The following is a 24,089-nucleotide window of genomic DNA, read 5'->3' as shown; positions in this document are numbered from 1 at the left end:
GGATCAGAACGTTCACACGAGACAAGCTGTCTGAATGAGCTACATGTGTGTATTTGTGAGTTAAAGCAGCAGCCTGGCCAAAAGTTAAATACACACAATTACCCCGCTTATCCAAAACGTCGTCGATCGGCCGAGACGTGTCTGGTGTCTGACGTTTTTGTACTGAAGCTACGAAATTAATAACTGAAAGGAGAATCTGAACCTTATTGACCCCTGCTTAGCATTTTATATAAAAATAAATCAATAAATGTATCAATAAAAAAAAAGTAGGTGTATAATTCTGTATTTATGTATTATTCTGTATTATCATCATCCAAATCACAATAACTCAATCCCTGCCTTCGGTGTTTAGTCTTTAGGCCACGTCTCCTATCAAGATCTGAAGCTGGCATGGAATCGTATAAAAATATGTGTTGAGGAAAAAGTGATTCCTGCTTTGAGAAGACGGAAATGCAGCTAAAACCCTCTTGCCGTGTTGCTGAAAAACCACAAAGCTCTCCACCCTGAAGACTCATGAGTTATAACTTCACCTTTGACTTTTACAAAGCACTAATGTTGAAGACCGAATATACGATTGGAATACCAAATAAACAGGGCCAAGTGTATGCGGACACCTGACCGTCTCACTCGTGTGTGCTTGATGTCAATTCCACTTTAAAACCACGGGTGTTATCTGGAGCTTCCACCATCTGGAGCTTCCACTCTTCTGGGAAGGATTTCCAACAGATTCTGAATCGTGACTTTGGGTATTTGTGGATATTTGGCCAAAAAAAAAAAGCATTAAGGAGACTAACCTTTATGCACAGGGGCATTGTCGTGCCACGTCATGTTTGGGCCTTTTGGTTCCGGTGAAGAAAAGACATTCTAGATAACTGTGTGCTTCCAAATTTGTGGCAACATTTTGCTGAAGAGCCACATATGAGTGTGTGATGGTCAGGTGTCCACACAGTTTTGACTATATAGTGTATTTACTGTCCTGCCCCCTTGAATCTATTGAATCTAAAACCAAAGCCATGTTTATTCACTGGTCAAATTTACGGAGCTCAGGAGTGCTTAGTCTTTCGGTCTGACCAATCAGGAGCCACCGTCAATTGGTAAAACATTGAGATTAACATTAAATGAAGAGAAGTGTAGTTTTCAGGTCTTTCCTGTATTTACACTCCCATTCTCATTTGCCTGACTCTTCTACATGACTTAAAGGGTTAAGGGTCTTGCTCAAGGGCCCAAAACTGACAGCATGGTGATGCTGTGGTATGAGTATCCTAATGCCTTTGTATAAAGGGAAAACTGCTTTAAGAGAAATGTACAGCATAAAGTAAAGTAAAGTAAAAACGTGTTTCTGTATTTTTTTAAACAGTTATGTACTTTTCCTTGTGCTCTTTTCACACACTCGATGTTCTCTCTCCCAATTCTCTCAAACACTCCCACTCACTGCTACCCTGAGAACGAAAGTGTCTGCCTACTGTCTCTAAATCTGCTTTGTGTGTGTGTGTGTGTGTGTGTGTATCTGTGTGTTACATAAAAAGGAAACAGACTGAAGAAAAGTTCTTTGCTCTTCGTCTCTGCAATGTCAAATCTATTGTAATCGCAGCAACAGAGCCAGAGTCATTCTTCAATCGTGTACAAAATGCCAACCGATGATGGAAGTGTTTGGATTCACGTGGCTAAATGTACTCGAGTGAATCTGCGCTATCCTTGCAGAAAACTTCCTGCAGAAATGAGCAACAGCGAGCAGCGGCGTTTCCTGCCAAGAATCTCAGTATTGATCATCACGAAATGAGAGCATGTCTCAGAGGAGCGAAGAAAAAGCAGAAAGCAGATGCGGACAGCCTTGCCAGCGCTGGATTCTGCTGCTGCTTGTCGTATGCTGTGCACAGATTTTGCTGTTTTGGGCAAGTCGTTCTTAATGAGTCTACAGTAGTCAGCATCCCTTTCTGTGCCGGCGATATAGGATGCTAATGCTAAGGCAGGGATTGTCTGCAATAGTGCAGAAGGTTGGATGGAATTTGAATTCACGCTGTCGTGCTGGTGAACACAGAAGAAGGCTGAGAAACACACACAGACTGATGAAGTGTAAGAAAGGAGCTTGAAAGCCGGAGGTTACAGTATAAAACAAACGACACGGTGAAAACCCAGACGTTAGGGCACGTCATATATCGAACATTACATCACGACAAACGCAGAGACAGAGTAGAGTTGTGTCTGAGTGGATATGGCGGCTCCAGTTGTCTGATTGGTCACCCTGATTGCCACCCTGGACTCACATACCAATCAGATGTGACTTCATCATCTCAGTCAATAGAGAAAAATCTTACGACAGCTGACATTGCTCGATTCTGACTGAATGAATTCAGCAGCATGAACATAAAACAGTTCATTGTTTTGTAGTAAAAATAAACCCATCACCCATAAACCGTATCTATTGCCTCACCTGCGGGCTCCTCCTTCCTCAAACGGTGGGATAATAACAACTTTAACAGTGACCGATGTGCGCAGCAGGTCGATCATCTGGTCGTGTGTGAGGGTCACTGCAGCGACCTTGCAGATCTCCACTAATCGACTCCCCTGCCGGAGACCCGCCTGCCAGGCGAAACCGTACTCCTCCACCTCGGAAACGGTGCCGTCCAAGCGCACGTGGAAACCCAGTTGGCCCAGACCGTTCCGTCTGAGCGTCATGTCCACCGTCTCGCAGCCGACTGTCAGCCCCTGAGGAAAAAAGATGGTAGCGTTTTAACTTGATACAGACAATCATGACACTTACGATACGAGACTATTACAAATTGGATGATTAATATAAACTGGTGCAAAGTAGAAATCCTTGCCTAGTAACAGTTCTGTTTTCCAACAACCTGAACACAACTGTCACTTAATCAGTAATGACGCTGGTGTGCAAACAAAGCAACAAATATTCTAAGCGTTTAGCTAAATTCCCTTTGGCCAACCGATAGATTTAAGAGTCTGCTATTAAATGAAATAAAACATGGCCTAATACAGACGTCACAACTGTGGTATCCACCCAAATTACCCCCAGCTTAGACATCATCATACAAAATGTGCACTTTAATGCATTTTATTTCTGCTTAGAACGCTAGCTAGCTAACAAGAACAACAAAAGAACAATAAGCATTAGCATTGGAATGTTATTCCTGTAATAATAGGTCTATTATTTAAGGATTATATTATGGTGGAGTGTAAATAATCAACACTGATGTAAAACGGAGTTACAACAGCATGGCCTGAAGTGTTTCATTCCTCAGCTGTGGTTACAAGTAATTAGTTTATTAATGAACAAAACCTGCTTTTTATCCATTTAGAGTTCGATTTGTTGTGGAATGTCTGCAAAACAAGCCGGTTCCTGTCATCGCTTACGCTGTAGCAGACAAACAGTCTAAAAAGTTAAAAATGCAGTCATGTTACAGAGAAACAGGCCAGACCTGAAGACCCACTTGTGGTGGAAAACGCCGTGACTGTTAGAAAACTTTGACGCCTTTCATAAATGTTTTTTTTTTAATTTGATTATGTGAAGCGAAATTTCTTCATTGTTTATTATTAGCTTTCGATTATGTACAGCGTCCAACATACAGGTCTCTGTGAATTAGTTGTTACTATAGAAATGGTAATATAAATATAACTAATAAAAAAACACACATTCTGACCAGTCAAGCATTCAACAGTAATTATAGACTTGTTACAAAGGTATTTATTGAGTATTCTAGCTTCACCTGTTATCCTCCACCTTAAACATGACATCAAGTCACGTATTTAGTTGCTTTGTTACTTTTACCTTTAGCCTCTGAAGCACCTCTCGGATGTCCTGGGCTCCGCCCTCAGGCACGCGCAGTGCCACGTGGTCCCCTCGGCCATAATAGAGCTTTAAGTTCAACCTTTCAGCTGTCCAGCCAATCACGTCGGCGCAGAAGCAGTTGAACACCACCTCTTTTGTGGAGCAGTCAGCCAGCACCACGTACTCTGTGGAGATTGCCAGCACGCACGGGAGCTCTGCTCCACCTCCACTGAAATCCTGAGCCACGACCCGCCAGGCCACCGCTCCAGCAGCACCGAGCTCCGCCCCCTGGCGTGCCCGTACTCTCTCACGCCGCTTGGAGGCGAGTGAGATGAGGTTGTTGAGCTTGCCGCTCGTGTCGAGCGGCGTGGTGCTTGCACAGTTCTCGGCCAAGTCCCGCAGGTAGCCCTGACGAGTGCGAGCAGCCATGGTGTGGAACTTCTCTGACTTATGTGCAGCGTTCTCGCCGTTGATGATCTTGGCCAAGAGGAAGGAGCGGAATGAAGCAGGGTCGCGGAAGGTCGCGCCGCTGGGAGGCAGGGGCGGTCCAAATGGGGGCACGTCCTTCATGCGTGTCACTGCAACACTACAGAGATAAAAAGAGGAAGGACAGAGCAGGGGAAAAAGATCTCATCAGCCTGTGCTTTAAAAGTCTGGTGAATTCTATTAACAATCTTATGTCACTGATGGTGAACTGACACGCTTGTTACATGGTTTATAAAAAGCCCTGCTATGTTAACATGTAGTATCCACGGCAACTGCTGTCAGGGCAGGGTTGCTATGGTAACTGGCAGCAGTAGTGTACAAGGAGAGGAATATGTACCTGTAGCAGGTGTTCTCGGAACAGGGGTTGTGAAGGCGAACAATCACAAAGACATGCTGGAAGTGAGAACGGATGTTCTGGGGCGTGAATGGCAGAGCGCCCGGCTCCTGGAAGATGATGGTCACAATATCGTTCCCTATATGCCTCTTCCTCAGGAGCTGAGAGCAAACGACAGCAAGAGAGAGAGAGAGAGAGAGAGAGAGAGATAGAGAAGGAGAAAAGGAGGGGAAAGGGAGGAAACAAAAATACAACCATGTGGATGATGCAACTTGGAGACAATCTAAAATCTATGCACACAAAAAGGAAACGGGGAGAAAGGAAAAAGTGATAGTGATTAATAGAAGAGCAAAAAAAGAGAATAAGAGACTCGGGTTTCAGGGCAGGCAGGGAAGAACAATGTCACACATGAACTCATACAGAGTCTTCAAGGTGCCTACTAGAGAGAGAGAGAGAGATAGAGAGAGGGAGAGAGACACAGAGGGAGAGAGACACAGAGGGAGAGAGGGAGAGAGACACAGAAGGAGAGAGACACAGAGGGAGAGAGGGAGAGAGACACAGAAGGAGAGAGACACAGAGGGAGAGAGGGAGAGAGACACAGAAGGAGAGAGACACAGAGGGAGAGAGGGAGAGAGACACAGAGGGAGAGAGGGAGAGAGACACAGAGGGAGAGAGGGAGAGAGACACAGAGGGAGAGAGGGAGAGAGACACAGAAGGAGAGAGGTACGAGAGCACTGCTCGAGCTCAAGGCAGGTACTGTAGTGTTATTCTCAAGTCATTCTGTACTCTGGCTCGTTTTTAAGGAGATGTAGTAAATAAATAAACAAAATAAAATATAAAGAGTACAAATATTAAAAAATATATATAGATATATATATACTGTATATAGACAATGCATACACACACGCACAATCACAAACATACACACAGGCACACGCGCGCACACACATACACACACATACACATGCACAATCACAAACATACACACATGCACGCGCGCACACACATACACACACATATGCACACACACACACACACACACATGCACAATCACAAACATACACACATGCACACGCGCGCACACACATACACACATACACACGCACACACACACACATGCACAATCACAAACATACACACGCGCACACACACACACATGCACACACACACACACACGCACAATCACAAACGTACTCACAGGCACACGCACGCACACACATACACACACATGCACAATCACAAACATACACACATGCACGCACGCACACACATACACACACATGCACAATCACATACACACACATGCACACGCACACACACACACACACACACATGCACAATCACAAACATACACACATGCACACGCGCGCACACACATACACACACATGCACAATCACAAACATACACACATGCACACGCGTGCACACACATACACACACATGCACAATCACAAACATACACACATGCACACGCGTGCACACACATACACACACATGCACAATTACAAACATACACACATGCACACGCGTGCACACACATACACACACATGCACAATCACAAACATACACACATGCACACGCGCGCACACACATACACACACATGCACAATCACAAACATACACACATGCACACGCGCGCACACACATACACACACATGCACAATCACAAACATACACACAGGCACATGCACGCACACACATGCACAATCACAAACACACACACATGCACACGCTCACACACACACACACACATGCACACACACATGCACACACACACGTGTCCTAACACGCAGTTAGCTTTAGACAACAAAATTCATCTGTTCGTGATTTCAAAGAGTGCACAGATGCACAGCGTTCTCATTTCATGGCCCATTTTTTTTCATCGCATCCCTTCCTGCATTTTATTCACGTTGTTGGAGACATTCTCGACCCGTTTGACGTTGATGGACGCCGTAGCCAAGAACCAAGTGCCACCTTGTGGTTAGGAAACGTTTATACGCTTAAACATGTGAGTGTTTCTTTGTGTATTTAGTTGGTCTCATAGCATACGAGAGGAAGTCATGAGGGATTTGTGTATTATTCAGAGCTATTAACAGCCCATGCATTTCTCTTTCCTGTGTGTGTGTGTGTGTGTGTGTGTGTGTGTGTGTGTGTGTGTGTGTGTGCGTGTGTGCGCGTGTGTGTGCGTATGTGACATGCCTCCATGCTGAGACACTGCGGAAGAGGCCGCCCACCGGTTCACACTGCAAGAGTATCAATTAAATAAGACCTTGTGCACACAGGCGCAAATACAGTGGACTCCATAATTATTGGCACCCTCCCTAAAAAAAGAGAGCCAAAAAACGATTTACATGACGATGCTCTAAACATTCCGCGCAACATTCCGCAATATTTTATTGTGTGATCTCCTTTTTAAAACCCATGTACCATAATTATTGACACCCCTAAGGGAAATTTTACATGATTGCAGAATTCAAACAATTTACAAAAGGAATGCTGCTGTTGCCTTAAAAGACAAAAGGATTGCTGACCTCGACTAATCGAGTAATGGCATTAGGTACCGTTTAGACCTAGAACGCAAAGTTTCACACGTCTGAAACAGACATTTGCGAGAGATCCCTAAGAACTCCACTCCCACGCAGTGAGGAGGATGGTGAAGGCGGAAAAAAAAGATGACTGTTAAAAGCCACTTTCATAACAACAAGCTGTTGAAAACGCAGAGCCAGGACTATTTTTCGTAAGAACGACACTGAAAAACAAACTTACCGTTTAAGTCTGTAGCGATGAATACATCCTGACAGCGGTTCACTAGAACGCAGATTAAAAATACCACGAGTCGAAAACTCTACTGTGAAGATTATATAGTAAGAAATGCACAGAGCTTTGTTTGTTGTGACTCAGCAGTCTGTACATCTCAGGGAACAGAGAAGGGTCATGATGTAATCCTTCCTGTACCCTGAGAGACGGTGGGTCCGGGCGCGCAGTGCTAGAGGATCAGAGAGAGTGCGGTGCAGTGTGGGGAGTGATAACAGCTTTGGGGTTGGTTGGTTGGTCTGTTTTTGACTTTGTGCTCAAGCGTCAGTGTTTTCTGATGCGGCCGGCTACAGGAACTCGGTGGAGAGAGCGTAGAAACTGGGTAGACTGAGAGAGAACTTAGGAAGCATGGAGGGTGATATACAGTAAGGAGACTGTATAACGAGAACAGCACTTGATACCATGCTGTAAGGTGGGTGTTTTGTGACTAGTGGTACAGAGCTTGCTGTGAACAGGTCATTCACGAATATCTAAGACATTTCAGCCCAAAGCAACAGAGGAAATCTTCAACTAACACAAAGAGTAGATTTATTTTCGATTGCCTTTCATTGTTTTGCTAATCGAACCATACTGAAAACCGAAAACTGGTGACAATTCATAAAGCCACGGACACGGGGTGATATTTTTCTACAGTATTTTTACAGAGTGTGAAGGATGTAAACAGGGATGAATGAATCCTAATAATTCGGTCAATAAATGCTTCTGTTTCATTGTTTTTGTCTCTGATGATGCTGGACTTGTGCGATATGCTGTATAAAGTGGATAGAACAGTTCTGCATTAAGGAGTGGATAAAGATGCTACTGTGAGCGAGTGTCTCCGACCTGTTTTTCTATTATGGAGAGAAAGTCCTAAGTGCTCTTAAAAGCACTACTTTAAAGCCTTTTTTTGGCTCATAACGGATGCCAATACTTTTAGGGAGGATCGGATAGTAGATAAGATTGCTCTAATAATTTATTCTCTCTCTCTCTCTCTTTCTCACACACACACACACACACACACACACTTTTGTTTTCTAAAATAGCTGAGCCGAGCAGCTTGTCTGTTTGATGTGTCCAGACAGACTAACAGTGCCTGAGGCTGTTCTCCGAGAGCACGGCCCTGAGGCATCCTTAGCTCCCTAAATCTCTCCATCCTCGTCACACGTGACAGAAACAAAGATGGACTAATACACGAGCGAGGTGGTAGATGAACACTGCCCTCTGCAGACGTCTCAAAACAGAGAATCCACAGACAAATGATATCCTCCTGACTTAAAGATCTGTCTGTTATGAAATTTATACGCATATTACACACCAGTATAACTGATTTATCTCATTTTTAAAAGAAGAGCACCTCTATATTACACTCTATATTTAGTGGTGCTCCCCACACACACACACACATACACACACAGCTGCTCATACAGCAGATGGCGCGTTCCATGCAAGATTATCATCACGCAAACATGAAATGGATGAAAAAAACAAAACAAACACACACACAAAAAAAAAGCACGGTGAGCCACGCCATGCCCTCGACTGTGCTAGAGAGAGAGAGAGACAGCAGAGACAGAAAATAGCAGGCGGAAAGAATGCAGAGTGAACAATGGGCCTTTGCAAAACATGCCCACAGACGCAGAAAATGAAAGCAGTCTGACAGAAACTCGGGACAGAGTGAGGAACATCAGATAAAGGGAAAAAAATGCTGAGGGGGAGAAAAAAAACCATAGAAGAGGATTTGTAAGAGGAAAAACTTTATAAGGCAGAAAAGACTCAAGTGTGAGCTCTCTCTCTCTTTCTGTGTGTGTGTGTGTGTGTAAGAGAGTTGGGGGTGTTTCCTACCTGCTGGGGGTTGTTGGGCATGTACGGAAGCATTGTAGAAACATGAAACATGATCTCGTAGTCCTGATAGGTGGTGTACAAGGAGTGCGTCCCGGTGGAGTCGGCTGCGCGAAACACAACACATACACACACTCAGATAGAAACGAAGACCAAAAGACACATCGATTAACAGATTAAATGTTCCGTATATAAAAAGACATTGTGTGTAACAGCAAGGACACGTACAGTAAAAGCAGTAGGATATCATCATCTCAATCTCAACATTCTCAATATAACCTAAAGGTGCGTCTCAGTCGGCTCCCGAGGCTACGAAGAGACAAACGTTTACGGAAGGAGTCGCTAGTGTCACTGATTTGTATCAGTCGGTGAGTTTTGCTGTTTCCGTCTCGAATGGGTTTTATTTCAAACCTCAATCATTTAAGAAGAAAGAAGAAAAAGAAGAAGAAGAAGAAATAGTAGTAGAAGAAGAAGCTTTTCTTATTGCCAAATATACAAATATACACAACATGGTGAAATGCTTTCTGCACATTTCCCAACTTTAAAAGCTGTGTCCAGGCCACAGGGTGCCGCTGGAGCGAAGAGGGTTAAGGGCCTTGCACAGGGGCCCAATACTGGTGGGGCAGCTTGGTGGTGCTCGGGCTTCAACCTCGAACTTCTGATCAACAACCCAGAGCCTTCATTTTTTTGTATTTTTTTGCCTTTGAGAAAGCACTTTTGTTTTTAATAAGCTTCATTTTGGTGTATGTGTGAGTGAGAGAGTGAGAGAGAGAGAGAGAGAGAGAGGGAGGGAGAGAGACATGCACTTACTCTTGGTGTCCAGCTGAGCAGCATACTTGTTGAATCCCTTCAAACACACTGTGTCCCCCAGCAGCTCCAGGAAGGCGGTGAAGGCTGGTGTTGCCTCCTCGTTGTTGTACATCTCCTCCTCAGTGCTCTGATTTGCTCGGCACAACAAGATGCCCACCTTATGCTTCTGGCTCAGCTACGGATCACAGAAACGGGACGTTCGTGAGAACTCTAACTCTGACTTATTAGGAACTGTCAGAATGAATTGCACGCTTTTCAGCACTATTAAAACCCTTAATAAATATTTACAGATTTGGAAATATCCTATTGTATAGTTTTACATTCTTTCTACTAGAACATAGTAAACTAGTCAGGATGTACAATGCCATTATATCATATAATGCACATATATAATGCAACACAACAAGCCAATGAGATTCAGCCTAACTGGAAAAAAATAGCAGACCGAGAGATGCCAATAAATAAGAGGAATAAAATGTGCATGACGGCTAATTTTTGGTTTTCTCCAGAAGTTCCAAGCAACATAAACGAAAACAGTGAGACAAAAAGTCTGCTTTAAGACTTAAAGGTGGGGTCTCCGTTGTTTGAGAAACAAAAACAAAACAAAAACAAAACTAGCGTGTAGCCAATGAGCAGAAAGGGGCGTGTCTTGTCAATATGCGGCGGAGAGAGTGTTCGGTGCGCATGTTAGACATTAGCAGAAAGTGGTTTTAACATTGACATGGAGGATAAACACAAAGAAAGAAAGCGAAGAAAGGCTTAAGATAAGGCAAGAAGTAGGACCCGTGTTAATATAGGATCAGCTTTCCAGCGCTGGAGAGAACTGAACGTCTTCCGCGTGAAACGGAGCTAAACCTTTCACGGTACAACACACAGTACTACAAAAACACATTTGTATTACCATAGTATTACTCATTGAGGTCATTTATTGATAAAAATATCCCCTTGGTCAGCTGCCCCAGCAGGTTCCGCCATAATAGTTGTCTGGGTTATACTTTGGTTATACTTGTCTGGTGTATTTGTGGGGCGGAGCTCTGAAAACAGGGGTGGGACCCATTTGGGTTAGGGCCGTGTTTGTTTTGGTGATTTCAAATGTCAACATTGGCTTTCAAACAACAGAGACCCCACCTTTAATAATAATCACCTCCTTTATTTATTTTACTGACCAGAAACTCCTCAGTGCTGACCACTTCAATTATATTGGCCACAGGTCAGATTTTTCACAAAATGAAGCGGCTGCAAAGAGACAGTAACCGGCCCCGGGGTAAGTGTGCATGTTTCACACAGGACGAAAGTCTAGCTGCTCCTGTACAATCAATCGCTACGTATTCTCAAGGGGTTTATCTGCATCTTTTGCACATTTCTTTAATAAAGTTGAGGATTTTACATGGATCTGAGGTAAGAAAGTTAGTGTTAATACTGTGTTAGTGTTAGTGTTAATACTGTTCATTTTAAAGCAGATATCTTTATCTCTGCAGTTACTTGAGAACTTGTTCTTATTAAAATTCCCCTGTGGTTTGCTCAGAGTCGTGACTCACGCCTTGTTCGTCCAGTTTCAGCAGCTGCTCGGTGACTTTGGGGGTGTTGAGAGACAAACGTAGACACGACAGGTTCAGCTCCGGCAGAACGAACTCCAGCACCTCCTTCAGGGGCATACCTCGCACCGTCCCGTGTTTCGCCGTGGAGGGCACGACATCCTCCAGGATAAAGCCTCGTAGAGTCACCATCTAAAAAAACACCAAAGTGTGCAAAGTGAGAGCATGAAATTCAGAAAGAGAGAAACAGACACGCAAATATCAAGATTAAAGCAAAAAAGACAAGCCAGCATAGACAAGAGTGCACATAATACGTAGAGAGAAGAGAGGAAAAAGAAAAGGAGAAGCAGATAGATATTTCAGGCTTATGTGATGCAGTGTTTAAAGAAAGTATCTGAATGTTACTGGAAAATGAGATATATTTACAAAGCTCTGTCCGGTCGCAGACCTGAGCGTGTAGACGTGAGCTGATCGTTTTATCATCCACAGTGTGGCATCATTTCCCCACGTGAGCGTCTTCCCGGAGATGACAGAACACCTCACACATAGAAATCCATACAAATCTCCTGGGCCTCACTACTTTTCCATTCATTTCCTACTCTGCTCTAGAGCGCTCGGATGAATGAGCGTGTGAGGCTGTGAAAACGCCTCTGGTCACACGGACAAGTCACATGACTAATAACGCAGCTGTAACCTCTAACGTTTGTCTCTGCAACCAGGTATTTTAATTAAGCTTATGTTGTTTATTGGGCTTATGTCCATTTTTACAGCACAGAGCTGTAGCAAAGTAACTGCATGCGACTGTGTATTAAATAACATCATGATAGCTATTTGTGTCTCTAATATGTTTGTGGTGGATGCTAGCTGCGTTTTGTGCTAAGTAATGGTGTGTGTGTGTGTGTGTGCGTGCACGTGTGTGTGTGAGAAAGTGCTGAGTTGTACTGGCATTGCGTTGCTCTGCTAGGTTTAGCCGGATTACATGGCTGCCTGGATGCATTGCATTCACCCAGTCTGAACAATGCAGTGGCTTCGGTTCTCACACACACACACTCTCTCACACACACACACACACACGCATTATGTAACGCTACTCAATCTCCGGATTTAACTCCGCCTCAACGTGAAAGCCTTGTGAGTACATTAGGGAAGTCCTGAGCCCTGTTTTAGATGAAGCCTATTTTGGAGTTCCAGTGAGCAAGAATAACAGTACGATCCAGTTTCAATCAACACACAGGGGGGATTAAACACTCACTCACACACACACACACACACACACACACACACACACACACACACACAAAGCTGGCAGACAAGCCAAAAGAGAGTTCATCTTTGTGTGTGTGTGTGTGTGTGTGTGTGTGTGTACTACAGGTCCTAGGACTTCTCATTTTTATTAGCTTGCAAAATGAAAGTTAATGCAAAAAAAAAAAAAATGCAAGCTGTATTTCTACTCACATGCTGCTTCCCAATTCGCTTACTATCCGTCCTAAATAGTATCCGAGGTTAAAATTGTTGTGTACCAAATTGTAGTATGTTGAAACGATTATCTGAAATGTACCCGATCTATTTCCGGGGGAGATTTTCAAAGTGTGAGTAGGTGGTCATTTTTTTTGTCTAATATCACCCACAAACTCACTCTAGTGATGGAGAAGGTTTTTTGTTACTGACTGACTGACCACGTAAGCACGGTGGACGAGTGTAACGTCTGTGTGCGTCTTTAGTGTTTTCGGAGAGGGTTTACAATAAAAACTGGTTCTTTTGCATCGCAACGTAAAGGTAAAGATTACATTTCCAGCCTGATGCTTTTCAAGTTTTCTCTCATTTCTATGAAGCAGTGGCTGAAATAAGAGAAAGAAAGAAAAAGATTTCTATCATATCACTTTTTAAAATGGAATTTGTTTCTTTTGATTTAATGGACGATTACTGTAACTCTCAGGTTAAAGATATCTGGCCTGACCACCTCGGCCTGTTGCCACCATGACCTTCACTAGGAAAAGATTCTGGAAATGATTAGTATGGTATGAGGGCACAAGCACGAGACAGGGTGACGTCACAGGCGTTAACGTGGCGTGTGCGGGACCGAAGGGACTGTCTGTGTGTGTCTCGGTGTCTGTGTAAGTGGTAAATGAGTGGGGTTAGACTCCAGAGTACGCACGCTGCTTCCACTACTCACCTCACTGGTACGGAAGATGATGCGATATTGGTATTGGTCCTTCAGCTCTTTGGTGTCGTCCAGTTTCTCTCTGCGGATGCTCAAAGCCACGGGCCCCAACTTCTCATCTGTTCCAAAGTAGTTACAGTGCTCTGCAGAGAGAAAGACAGATAGAGAGAGAGAAGAGTTAAAAAAAAAAAAAAAAGACAAAAGAACAAGTGAGACAGTAAGAAAAAAAAAAGAATGACCTCTAAACAACATCTAGCGAGTGTAGTTTACCATGACGTTATAGAAATCTGTTTATACCACTGAATTGCTGCTGAATTCTCACATCTGATTGGTCGGATACCGTTGATTAAGTTTCAAGTGTAGTGCATCGTCCCAATTCACCTACGTGCCACGCTAAAGAGATTAGAATTAACGTGTCCCAAATTGTAGTGTGTTACAACAGTCGTGTCTTACACTAGATGTGCAGTTCTATAAACACAGTACATAAGAGAATGAGATGGAGGAAGAGGACAGAGAGGGTAAAGGAGTGATTAGGGCAGAATGAATAAACTTGAGAAGGTCATGTTCGGTTGAGCGGCGTTAATATCCTGCCTGTTCAAAATGCCCAAATGTCTGCAGGTCTTAAGAGCATTCCTGAGCAAGGCAAGAGCTGTAGACAAAGCACTCAACACAAGAGCACACAGATATAGCGACCTTAAATAATCTCGCACACAAGTGTAAGGTGACGGAGCAACAGAAAGCACATTCACAAACATCTTCCTCCTTCCAACTGTGTGATCTGTCACTAACCGCTGAGGCACTATGGGATTTAACTCCTAGTGTTTTAAATGCCAGCGTTCAGACGTCTTTTATCCCATGGTTCTACTTCAGGATATGGGTTCTGGAGTTTTGGAAGAAACCTCGGGAAATCGGAGACGAGTCAAAGGAAATGAAAAACTTCATTTAGCCAAGGACATGAAGGACACGGTGCTTCTTGCCCTGGGATTGTCTAGACAGGGCAGTACTGCTGTGTGCCAGGCACACGCATGCAATCTCAAGCCAAGCACACACACACACACACACACACACACACAAACACACCTCAATTGTACAATCATTAACGCGATGAAATATTGCTTATTAGGTGTGGCAACCTGCAGTCATTGAATAAACACCATAAAAGCCAATTACGTGAAAGATAATTATTAACATCATATTTTCTGTCTCGATAGAAATCAGGCCCATCAGCTACGACGTCTAGATTTCTGTAACTCTGGGAAGACAGACAGCAGCAAAAACTTGTTTTAGATAAGTGTAATAAATTAAAAGGCAATACCTTGTAACATAACTGGAAGTCACATGTAACAGTTCTGTGCTTTCTGTCAGTCTTGTGACTGGTTTTTAACAATTAACGTTTTCTCAGTGCAGCTTTACAGAAGCACAAAAGGAATAAAAACTTTAAAAAGTTTCAAATGAAGTTATCGTTTATCTCTGACGTCTCTCCCTAATGAGTGAGCCTGAGGTGAGGAAAAACTGAGGAAGACGTATGACTCACTTGAGAGTATTCACCAACCGTCGACCATGGAAACGGTTATTTAGTTGTTTGCGTGTTGTTTAATGTTTAAGGTATTACGGTGTTTACGTAGAATCTGTAACAGAGAGCGCAAAGCGACAGCAGAGAGCGTAACTGAAAATAAAACTCAACGATAAAATGTGCACACGGTGCTGTTATATGAACGGTGACTCAGATGAAACGTGCAGAAACTAGAAGCATGAATGCCTCAGTGCATGAAGAACTGAAAAACCCTCTCTCTCTCTCTCACTCTCTTTCTCTCACTGTACAAACTGTAGCGGCTTATTTTTATTTAAACGAGTAAATGACTACTCGCACAGTGTCGTCTGTATACCTAATAATGATACCAGCGGTGGCCCACACGCTACTCTTATTTCTGTAAATCAATAGCAAAATGAATTCCCGCATTAAGCTGCTGCTTAGCTGAGCGACATGTCTGTAATAGTACGATTATTTCTCCAAGTAGCCAGTCGCAGTACTACGAAGTTACCAGCAGGATTTCCTAACACTGGTTGCCATAGTACGGTTCTCAGTGGCTGGGCATCATATCACATCATATATATCATGTCGGCAGATGAAATAAAGAGGAATCAGTGTGTGCTCTGGTGTCTTTGCTCCTATTAATAGTGGCTGTAGTCCATATTTGCATAGTTAAACACGCCCACGTCTGGTCGCCGACGGCGCTGTTGCTCACGTGGCCGGAAGTCGCCAGCTCGAACTGAAAATGAAAGGTCTCCGGTCGCTTTGTTGCTGATAGTTGCTGTGTGTGAACGTAGCATTAATATCCTCATGGAACGCAGGCTGAGCTGAAAGGCTAAAGGTCCTTAAAGCAGAGACTCAGCTTGTTTCTGGTGGCCTAGCCATTATCTAACCGACTCTCCTTCAAGAGCATGACTTTTAGAGAAGCCGCTATCAGCAAGGTCTCAGCTAATGTACTTAAACAGTGACAATTAAGTTATTTTTGGAGCGTGCGGTTGGAGAAGTTTACAACACTGGCATTTAAGACCCCCAGATGGATTCGCATTTGGAAGACAGATGTACATTTAGTTTGAGAGAACAGCTTAAAAAAAAAAAAAAAAAAAAAAAAGCTGCTACTGGGATTGTGACTGCAGGTTGCTACTTCAGAGTTTTTTGAAAAAGCTGCTGTTGTTTGGTGTCTGCTTTGCTTATTAGGTTTAGTTACTTAAACGGCACTAAAATGTGACGGAAGCTTAGAGCTGCCAGTTCAGATCTTTCATTTCTTCGTTTCTAAGAGCAGTTCTGGCAGCCATCTTGAAACCAGAATCACTTTGTGTAATCTGCACACATAGCTACATGGTGTGAGCCACGTTTACATGATTCCAAAGTGTGTGGGATGAATAACCAAGAACAGTGACATGCTTTTTCTTCCTTTTTTTTTACTCGCTATAGTATGCATGTCTATGTATGCATATAGAAACAGGATGTACATTATACCTTTCCCGTTGAAGTATTCCCGGTAGTATCGGGCTCCCAGGTCCACGTGCTCTATGCTGTGATTCTGCAGTCTGTCCATGCGTGTGGCCTGCTCTTCTGGCCCCACCTCCAACACGGATATGCTGGCGTTAGTACAGCGCATACGTAGCCTGGCCTCCCCGCGCTCTGCCCATGAGCTCAGAAAGCTCACGTTACGCTCGCCATAACTCCCAGTCTCATTCAGGAAGTTGGGGCAGGTAAGCAGAAGCTGATGCTGAGGACCTGAGTTCAAGCTGTCCAACCCTGCTGACTCGCAGGCTTCTGTGCCCAAGGAAGAGCCCTCCATTAACAAACATAGGTCATCCGTACTAGAGAAGGTGGGTTCGGCTCCGCCCAGAGCCAGAGCACGGGTCACAGCCAATGAGACGGCTGCTGAGGAAGTGGCAGAAGCTGAGGACGCCCCTGTGGCTGTGTTACGTCTTTGGGCTGCATAGCTGCGCTGGGCAGCTGCCTCGTGTAGGTCAAACAAGAGGCTCTGAGCGTCATAGTGTGCAAAGCTGCGAACACACAGCCATGGTTTGAGAGAAGTCTCTGACTGTCGCATCTCCTCTGAGTCATTGCGTGAGGCTTCGGAATCTCCCTTGTTGGTGTTGCGAAGCTTACGAAACAGGGATGAGGTCCCGAGGGATGATTCCGTACCGCCACTCTTTTTGCGCACTCGGCTCTCAGGGCGATCTTCGGAACGAGGGATGGAAGGGACAGGAGAAGGGGATGGGATGAGTGAGGATTCAGCTCGCAGTAATTCTCCAAGCCTGGCAGGGGCAGCACTGCGTTGGTCTGGCATCTCCTGCTGAAACTGACTAAGCATGTCGAAGAAGCTCTCCTCAGGCACGGCCTGGACGTTGATGGACGACGTGCTGCCGTACACCCGGAACAGACGGCCTTCGACTTCCGTTTCATCCTGTTCGCTTAACGTGATTTCGCTGCTGGAACGCTGGCGCAGTGGAGCGAATCCTGGGATCCGGAAACGTGCCGGAGAACCTGGGACATCCCTTGGATTTCGTCCCTCTCGGAACTCTGCATCCTTACTGCGTCGCAGCTGTGGCACCCTTGCCATACCCCCTCGGTTAAACCCCTCCTCGCCACTACTGCACTCTGATGCCACACCCTGCCCATTTTCCAGCAGCGATTCTCGGGAAAGCTCTCTCCTTGGGGGCCAATCGGCGATGCGAGCCCGTACGCCCATCTTGGGCACAGACACGCGAGATAAGTTGCCGTCGGCCGGAGAGGCGTGGCCATTGTGGAGCGGCAGGCGCAGGTGAACAGGGGGGAGGGGCTGAGAGAGAGGGCCAGGGTCTCTGTACATGTTCATGGTGCCCGGTGTGGTATCAGGGCCGTAAAATGGGGCAACGTGTAGAATGGGAAAGGCTGTAGGGAAGAGTGCATCCCGAGCTGAGAGGAGCAAGCAGGGGCTCCACACGCTGACTTTGTCCTCTGCTTCCTATGCACATGTTGTGTGAGTGGGGCAGGACCACGCCTCCCCAGATAGACCTCGACCAATCACAGTGAAGTGGCAAAAAGGCAGATTTCACTTCTGGCACAGACCTGCAAAAAAAATAAAAAATTTTAAATAAAAAAACGCATTTCAGTGGAACAGCCATACACATACAAAGTACAGGATGGAATTTTTAGTTGAAATGGTTCAAGTAATGTAGAAAATGACCAAAAAAGGAGGAATTAAGGAAAAACATTGTTAAATGTTAAAGACTTGAGAGGGCAATTTCATTCATTCATTCATTTTCTACCGCTTATCCGAACTACCTCGGGTCACGGGGAGCCTGTGCCTATCTCAGGCGTCATCGGGCATCAAGACAGGATACACCTTGGACGGAGTGCAAACCCATCACTGGGCACACACACACTCTCATTCACTCACACAATCACACACTACGGACAATTTTCCAGAGATGCCAATCAACCTACCATGCATGTCTTTGGACCGGGGGAGGAAACCGGAGTACCCGGAGGAAACCCCCGAGGCACGGGGAGAACATGCAAACTCCACACACACAAGGCGGAGGTGGGAATCGAACCCCCAACCCTGGAGGTGTGAGGCGAACGTGCTAACCACTAAGAGAGGGCAATTTAAACCACTTTTTTTTCACTTTGTTCAGAATATTACCATTTTTCCACAGTAAGGATTTAAGAATTCGTCGATTTTCCAACCATCTCCTAACCGAATAACCAGCAGGAAGAATCCTGTGTTTAATAAAAAAAATAGAATGAAGCTAAAGACGGGAAGAAAACTGAGGAAGTTGAATGACAGGAGAGGATTTTGAGGGCAAGATTTTGTCTTGTGCATTTAAATTAATCTCTCTTTTCCTCTCTTAGAACAAATATCATTATCAATAACAGTAGTTTAAATGAAGAACTATATGTCTGTCATTTACATATATATTAAATAAAATGGAGGTGACCGTGACTTGGCTTTGTGCCAAGTGCCAGAAATCTGAGTGTAGAGCGGCGTGTAGTGACTCAGCGGGGGCTTTTCTTTGGCCAGCTGCATTATAAAGAAGAGAAGAGAATGTGCATTGGTCTTGTGGCGATGGTGAGGTATGCAAAGGTGCTGACAGATTTAGGACCATGTGAATAATAGCACGTAGCTCATGTAACCGCTGAGACGTGACGTGACGGGAGCTGGTCAGCATGTCGAAGCACCTGGTGGTTGCTAAACTTAATCTAAACCCCAGATTAGCAGGCAGAGCAGAAATAATATAAAACACACAGAGTGGTAAATCGCTTCAGTATGTCCTCAGCCCATATTTTACCACGTGCCCTGGGGGTATGATCCGTCACGACTGGACGTTTCTTACAAGAGGTGCTGTAATGATTTCTAAAGAACGAAAAAAAAAAAAAAAAAAAAAAACAGCGGGTATGAGAGGTTCTCTCCAGCTTCAGGTATAAATAAACACATGACACGAAGACGGAAAATGGAGAACGGAACCGGGAGATTTGTTATAGAGGAGTTAAAAGCCTGGGCGAGCGACAGAGCGACGGAGGCAGAGAGAATCTGAGTCACGGTGATGGGGCTTGAATATTGAAGTCAGACAGGATCAGGCTTCAGCACATCGCCGCTGCTATAAAAAGCTCGCTCGGCATCGCCTGTTCCTTCTACTTAACCTCGCTCGCTTTTCTCCTCACCTTCCCTTTCTCACTTCATCTACATGGGAGCCGTGTTTTCGATAAGCTCTTGCTGGCGATGAGGTAAAGACGGAAAGCAATCGTACTTTAAAAAACATACCAGGAGCTTCAGGAGCGGGTTCGAGCTATCCGGTGACGGATCTGTTTCGGTCCTCTCGGTTACAAAGATATATCAGGTCACTTCAATCCCACACTGACCGTCTCGATGGTTAAGCACCATCTCTAGGAACGCAATAATTTCCAACGATTGTTGGCCAAAACATAATGATTTTTATATACCAAATGAATGGCATTTCATGAATCCCGTGTCATTTCCCCTTCCTCTTCACTGGCTCGGCCGTGAGTGAATTTATTCCCGTTTGGTCTGATGACTACTACCAAAGCAGGAAATCAGAGTTTGCAGGTGCTCTTGTATTGCTGTAGCTAAACCGTAGATGTTAGCGGGTTTTTATTAACTTTCCCTGGCTGTCTGAAGAGCTGAGTCATGACCGCCTTCAAAACAAACCCTAAAAGACCTGTCTTCTCATCGAGCACTTCATTCATTCATTCATTCTTCTTCTACCGCTTATCCGAACTACCTCGGGTCACGGGGAGCCTGTGCCTATCTCAGGCGTCATCAGGCATCAAGGCAGGATACACCCTGGACGGAGTGCCAACCCATCGCAGGGCACACACACACACTCTCACGCAATCACACACTACGGACAATTTTCCAGAGATGCCAATCAACCTACCATGCATGTCTTTGGACCGGGGGAGGAAACCGGAGTACCCAGAGGAAACCCCCGTGGCACGGGGAGAACATGCAAACTCCACACACACAAGGTGGAGGCGGGAATCGAACCCCGACCCTGGAGGTGTGAGGAGAACGTGCTAACCACTAAGCCACCGTGCCCCCCTCATCGAGCACTTATCTTCACTATTTAAAAAAAAAAATCCCAGGACTGTTTTCCTTTCTTCTTGTTCAGAGTCTTACCTCGATGGTATTCTTGAACTTGGACTTGTTTTTGACAGACGCTACAAAACGCTTCGGTCTGGATAAGCATGTCTTCCAAAAAAAAACAAAAAAACAAGCGTACGTGTAATGTACATTCTTCATGCGAACTGAATTATGGATGGGATTGGATTCTTTAAAAATGTTAAAATCTCCCCAAATAAGACCCAGTGGATGATCTGTCCTCATGCTGCTCTCTATAACACTGCAGGAGTCTAGATATTTTTATGGAAATGTCCAGAAATGCTGTTAAATATTGCTCTATATTTCATCGCGGTTATGTACGCAATTTTGTAAAGAAGGTGATTGTTGGATGTGCTGTTTCCTCGTTGCGTCTTTCTTCAAAGACGTCCATTAACTTGTCAAGAGCCTTTAAAAAAAAAGTGGCCTTTAACCACTTACTGACTGTCAGTTACATTTATTCATGAAAGAGATCCAAAAGAGACGAGGTCAAATGATGGTACTTGAGAAAGCCACCGTTGAGGATTTATTTTTTTATTGCTGTGAGTTATGCGGCTGCCAGCAACAGGCAGTGTGTTTCAGGCAATCAGTCACACTCAAGGCTGGCAGAGAGGTGAGGAAGGAGGCGAGGAAGGAGGCGGTGACGCCTCGTTATCTCTGTTTAGGGAGACTGTGACCTCCGGCAAGGTCAGCCAGGGGAAGAAAGCACAAAGCCCTTCCTCCTGGATTTGGCTCTGTCGCGCCACATTACAACAACAGCTGCAGAGAGAGGAAGAAAGGCTTCTTTCTCTTTCCTATTTTCTCACACTTGCTCAGACTCCTTCTTCATTCAGGGTTTAAGGAACTTGACTGCGAGAGTTGAGTGCGAGTGATTCGTTCGATACTGTTTACCGCGAATGTAGTTAAAACAACAACAACAACAACAAAAACACTAGACAAATCACGTTTTGGGTCACAAACATACAAAAATATTTTGACACTGAAAGATTCCGATTTTGCTTCTCGCCTCATCTCTGATTGGTCTAAATAGCAAAAAAAGCAGCTGAGACCTTTGGGATTTAAATCAATACTAGGCTCAAAGTCTCTGCTGCATTTGTTGGTCTTTCACTGCCACACTGCTGTTCGTGATTTGTTCAGTGTTCGACACGTGTGTTAGAGAAAATAAATGAATACTAAAGCATTCATTCATTCATTCATCTTCTACCGCTTATCCGAACTACCTCGGGTCACGGGGAGCCTGTGCCTATCTCAGGCGTCATCGGGCATAATACTAAAGCAAAATACTCCAATTATATTACATCAGAAAATATGTTTTCAGGCAGCAAACACAGTTTCCCCAAATAGTTCTTAGACTAAAGATCTCAACAAGCGATAAGAGCAAGGCGGGGGAGCAGCAACGGTTTAGACCTGTCGTCGCTCGTAACGCCGCAAAACAAGGAAATGTTATTGATTTATTTCTTTTGCAAAGCTTGCTTTTAACTCTTTGAAGGACCAGCAGTAAACACTCTGAGCAGGAGCTGGTCCCGATCTACTACATGTTTACTTCCCCTGGTTACACTCGGGATGGGGGACTCGAGTCATATGACTTGACTCGAATCAGACTTAAGTCGCAAATTTGAGACTTGCTTGACAAATATTAAAAAAAAAGACTCGACTTGACATTGACTTGACATTCATGACTTGAGACTTGACTCAGACTTGAGTTAACTGACTCAGAGATGGGGGACTTCGACTTGACTCGAGTCAGACTTAAGTCGCAAATTTGAGACTTGCTTGACAAATACTGTATTAAAAAAGACTCGACTTGACTTTGACTTGACATTCATGACTTGTGAATAGCAAACGTGTGACTTACTCCCACCTCTGTTATTTACCCAATTACCCCTTGGGGATTAATAATGTATTGTTCCTGATCAGTACATTCAGACGGACCTTTTCTCTTATTCTGCATTCGAATACATCTTGGAACTCAGAATTTCCAGAGAAATGTACTGACAGTTCAGTAAGTGTTGCCAAATCAACATCAACATTACACAAAGCAGCCCTTCTGTTGTATATATACACAAGTATTTTAAGTATATTACCTTGCTCACCTACTCACTAGTCTCACCTACTAACGCTAATGACGGTAATAACATCCTCTTAATCATGACTGCTGAATGGCAGCGAAGAGACGATGTGTTCGTTTGATAACGTGACGACATGCTAAGCACTCCACCTTACTCCAAATGCACAAGTAAACAAAACACTTGGGCGCACGTACGATAGTAATGATGATTTACTTTGAGTCAAAGAGGTTCGAGTGAAACTCCTTTTTTGTTCTCTTCAACGGCGACAGGTGGCATGAGTCTGTGTCTACAATAAGGAGCTATGGAATTTAACACTCTCTCTCTCTCACACACACACACACACACACACAGTGTATACCTGCTGAGCTGTCAATCATGCACCTGCCTGTATGTTTTTGTACCGTTCCTATCAATTAGTTTGTGAAACTGCTGCTGAAGGCAGCTGTCTCTGTTTACCAAAATAGCGTCGGAGGAAGAGCTTAGCTAAGCGGATGACTCTACTGTAGCTTGTAGTGTTTTATACAAATCTTTCTTTTTTAATCCGAAAGTGACACGCGAGGCTGAATCTGGTCCAAACAAAATACATGACGATGCCAAACGAATTGCGTGTCGATGTTAATGACTTTACGGAACTTTGAAACGCTGCCATCGCAATCAGCAGCTCAAAGCATTAAACGCTGAGCCACCGCTCCCTGTAACACACTCTGACACTTCTAGTTCAAAATAAACCTTCAGTAAATTTCCCCCAAATTACAAAGTCAGCTCTCATTGAATGACCCCTGTTTAACAGCGCATCTGGCAGAAGAAAGACCAGATGACCTTTCACACACGACATATATATATATCATCGTACTAATCGCTTTAGTGTTGCCTTTACGTGTCAGCATGGATCATCGTTAAGTTTCATTTAGAAACCTGTAGTTGTGTTTAAAATGGATCAGAGCAGGACCGTCGATTCGACCCTAAATGAATTATATGCTGTTTTTCTAATCAGCTGCTGCGAAATACAAGAATTCCAATAACACTTGCACGCCAGATTTCATACTGAACCCTACTACACAAAAGCCACATCTTTCTAAACAATTGATTGCAAGCTATACTGTTTCTGTGTGCATGTATAAATAACATAGAAACG

General features: G+C 44.3%; 1 protein-coding gene across 1 annotated transcript in view; it reads right to left on the bottom strand.

Moving 5' to 3' along the window:
* The window catches only part of sipa1l3 (signal-induced proliferation-associated 1 like 3), a 91,776-nt gene that overhangs the window by 21,083 nt on the left and 46,604 nt on the right, over positions 1–24,089 (bottom strand). The window contains exons 3-10 of the mRNA XM_060877485.1: positions 16,751–18,334; positions 13,756–13,886; positions 11,586–11,774; positions 10,048–10,222; positions 9,241–9,344; positions 4,608–4,765; positions 3,785–4,370; positions 2,432–2,706 (exon numbers count right to left, since the gene is read on the bottom strand). Of these exons, the coding sequence (XP_060733468.1) occupies positions 2,432–2,706; positions 3,785–4,370; positions 4,608–4,765; positions 9,241–9,344; positions 10,048–10,222; positions 11,586–11,774; positions 13,756–13,886; positions 16,751–18,101 (2,969 nt within the window). The 5' untranslated portion in view covers positions 18,102–18,334. The remainder of the gene's footprint in view (positions 1–2,431; positions 2,707–3,784; positions 4,371–4,607; positions 4,766–9,240; positions 9,345–10,047; positions 10,223–11,585; positions 11,775–13,755; positions 13,887–16,750; positions 18,335–24,089) is intronic.

The sequence above is a fragment of the Tachysurus vachellii genome, chromosome 9 (genome assembly GCF_030014155.1).
Source record: "Tachysurus vachellii isolate PV-2020 chromosome 9, HZAU_Pvac_v1, whole genome shotgun sequence".
NCBI lineage: Eukaryota > Metazoa > Chordata > Actinopteri > Siluriformes > Bagridae > Tachysurus > Tachysurus vachellii.
The sequence above is the reverse complement of the archived record's forward strand: the minus strand, read 5'-3'. Positions and strand labels throughout refer to the sequence as shown.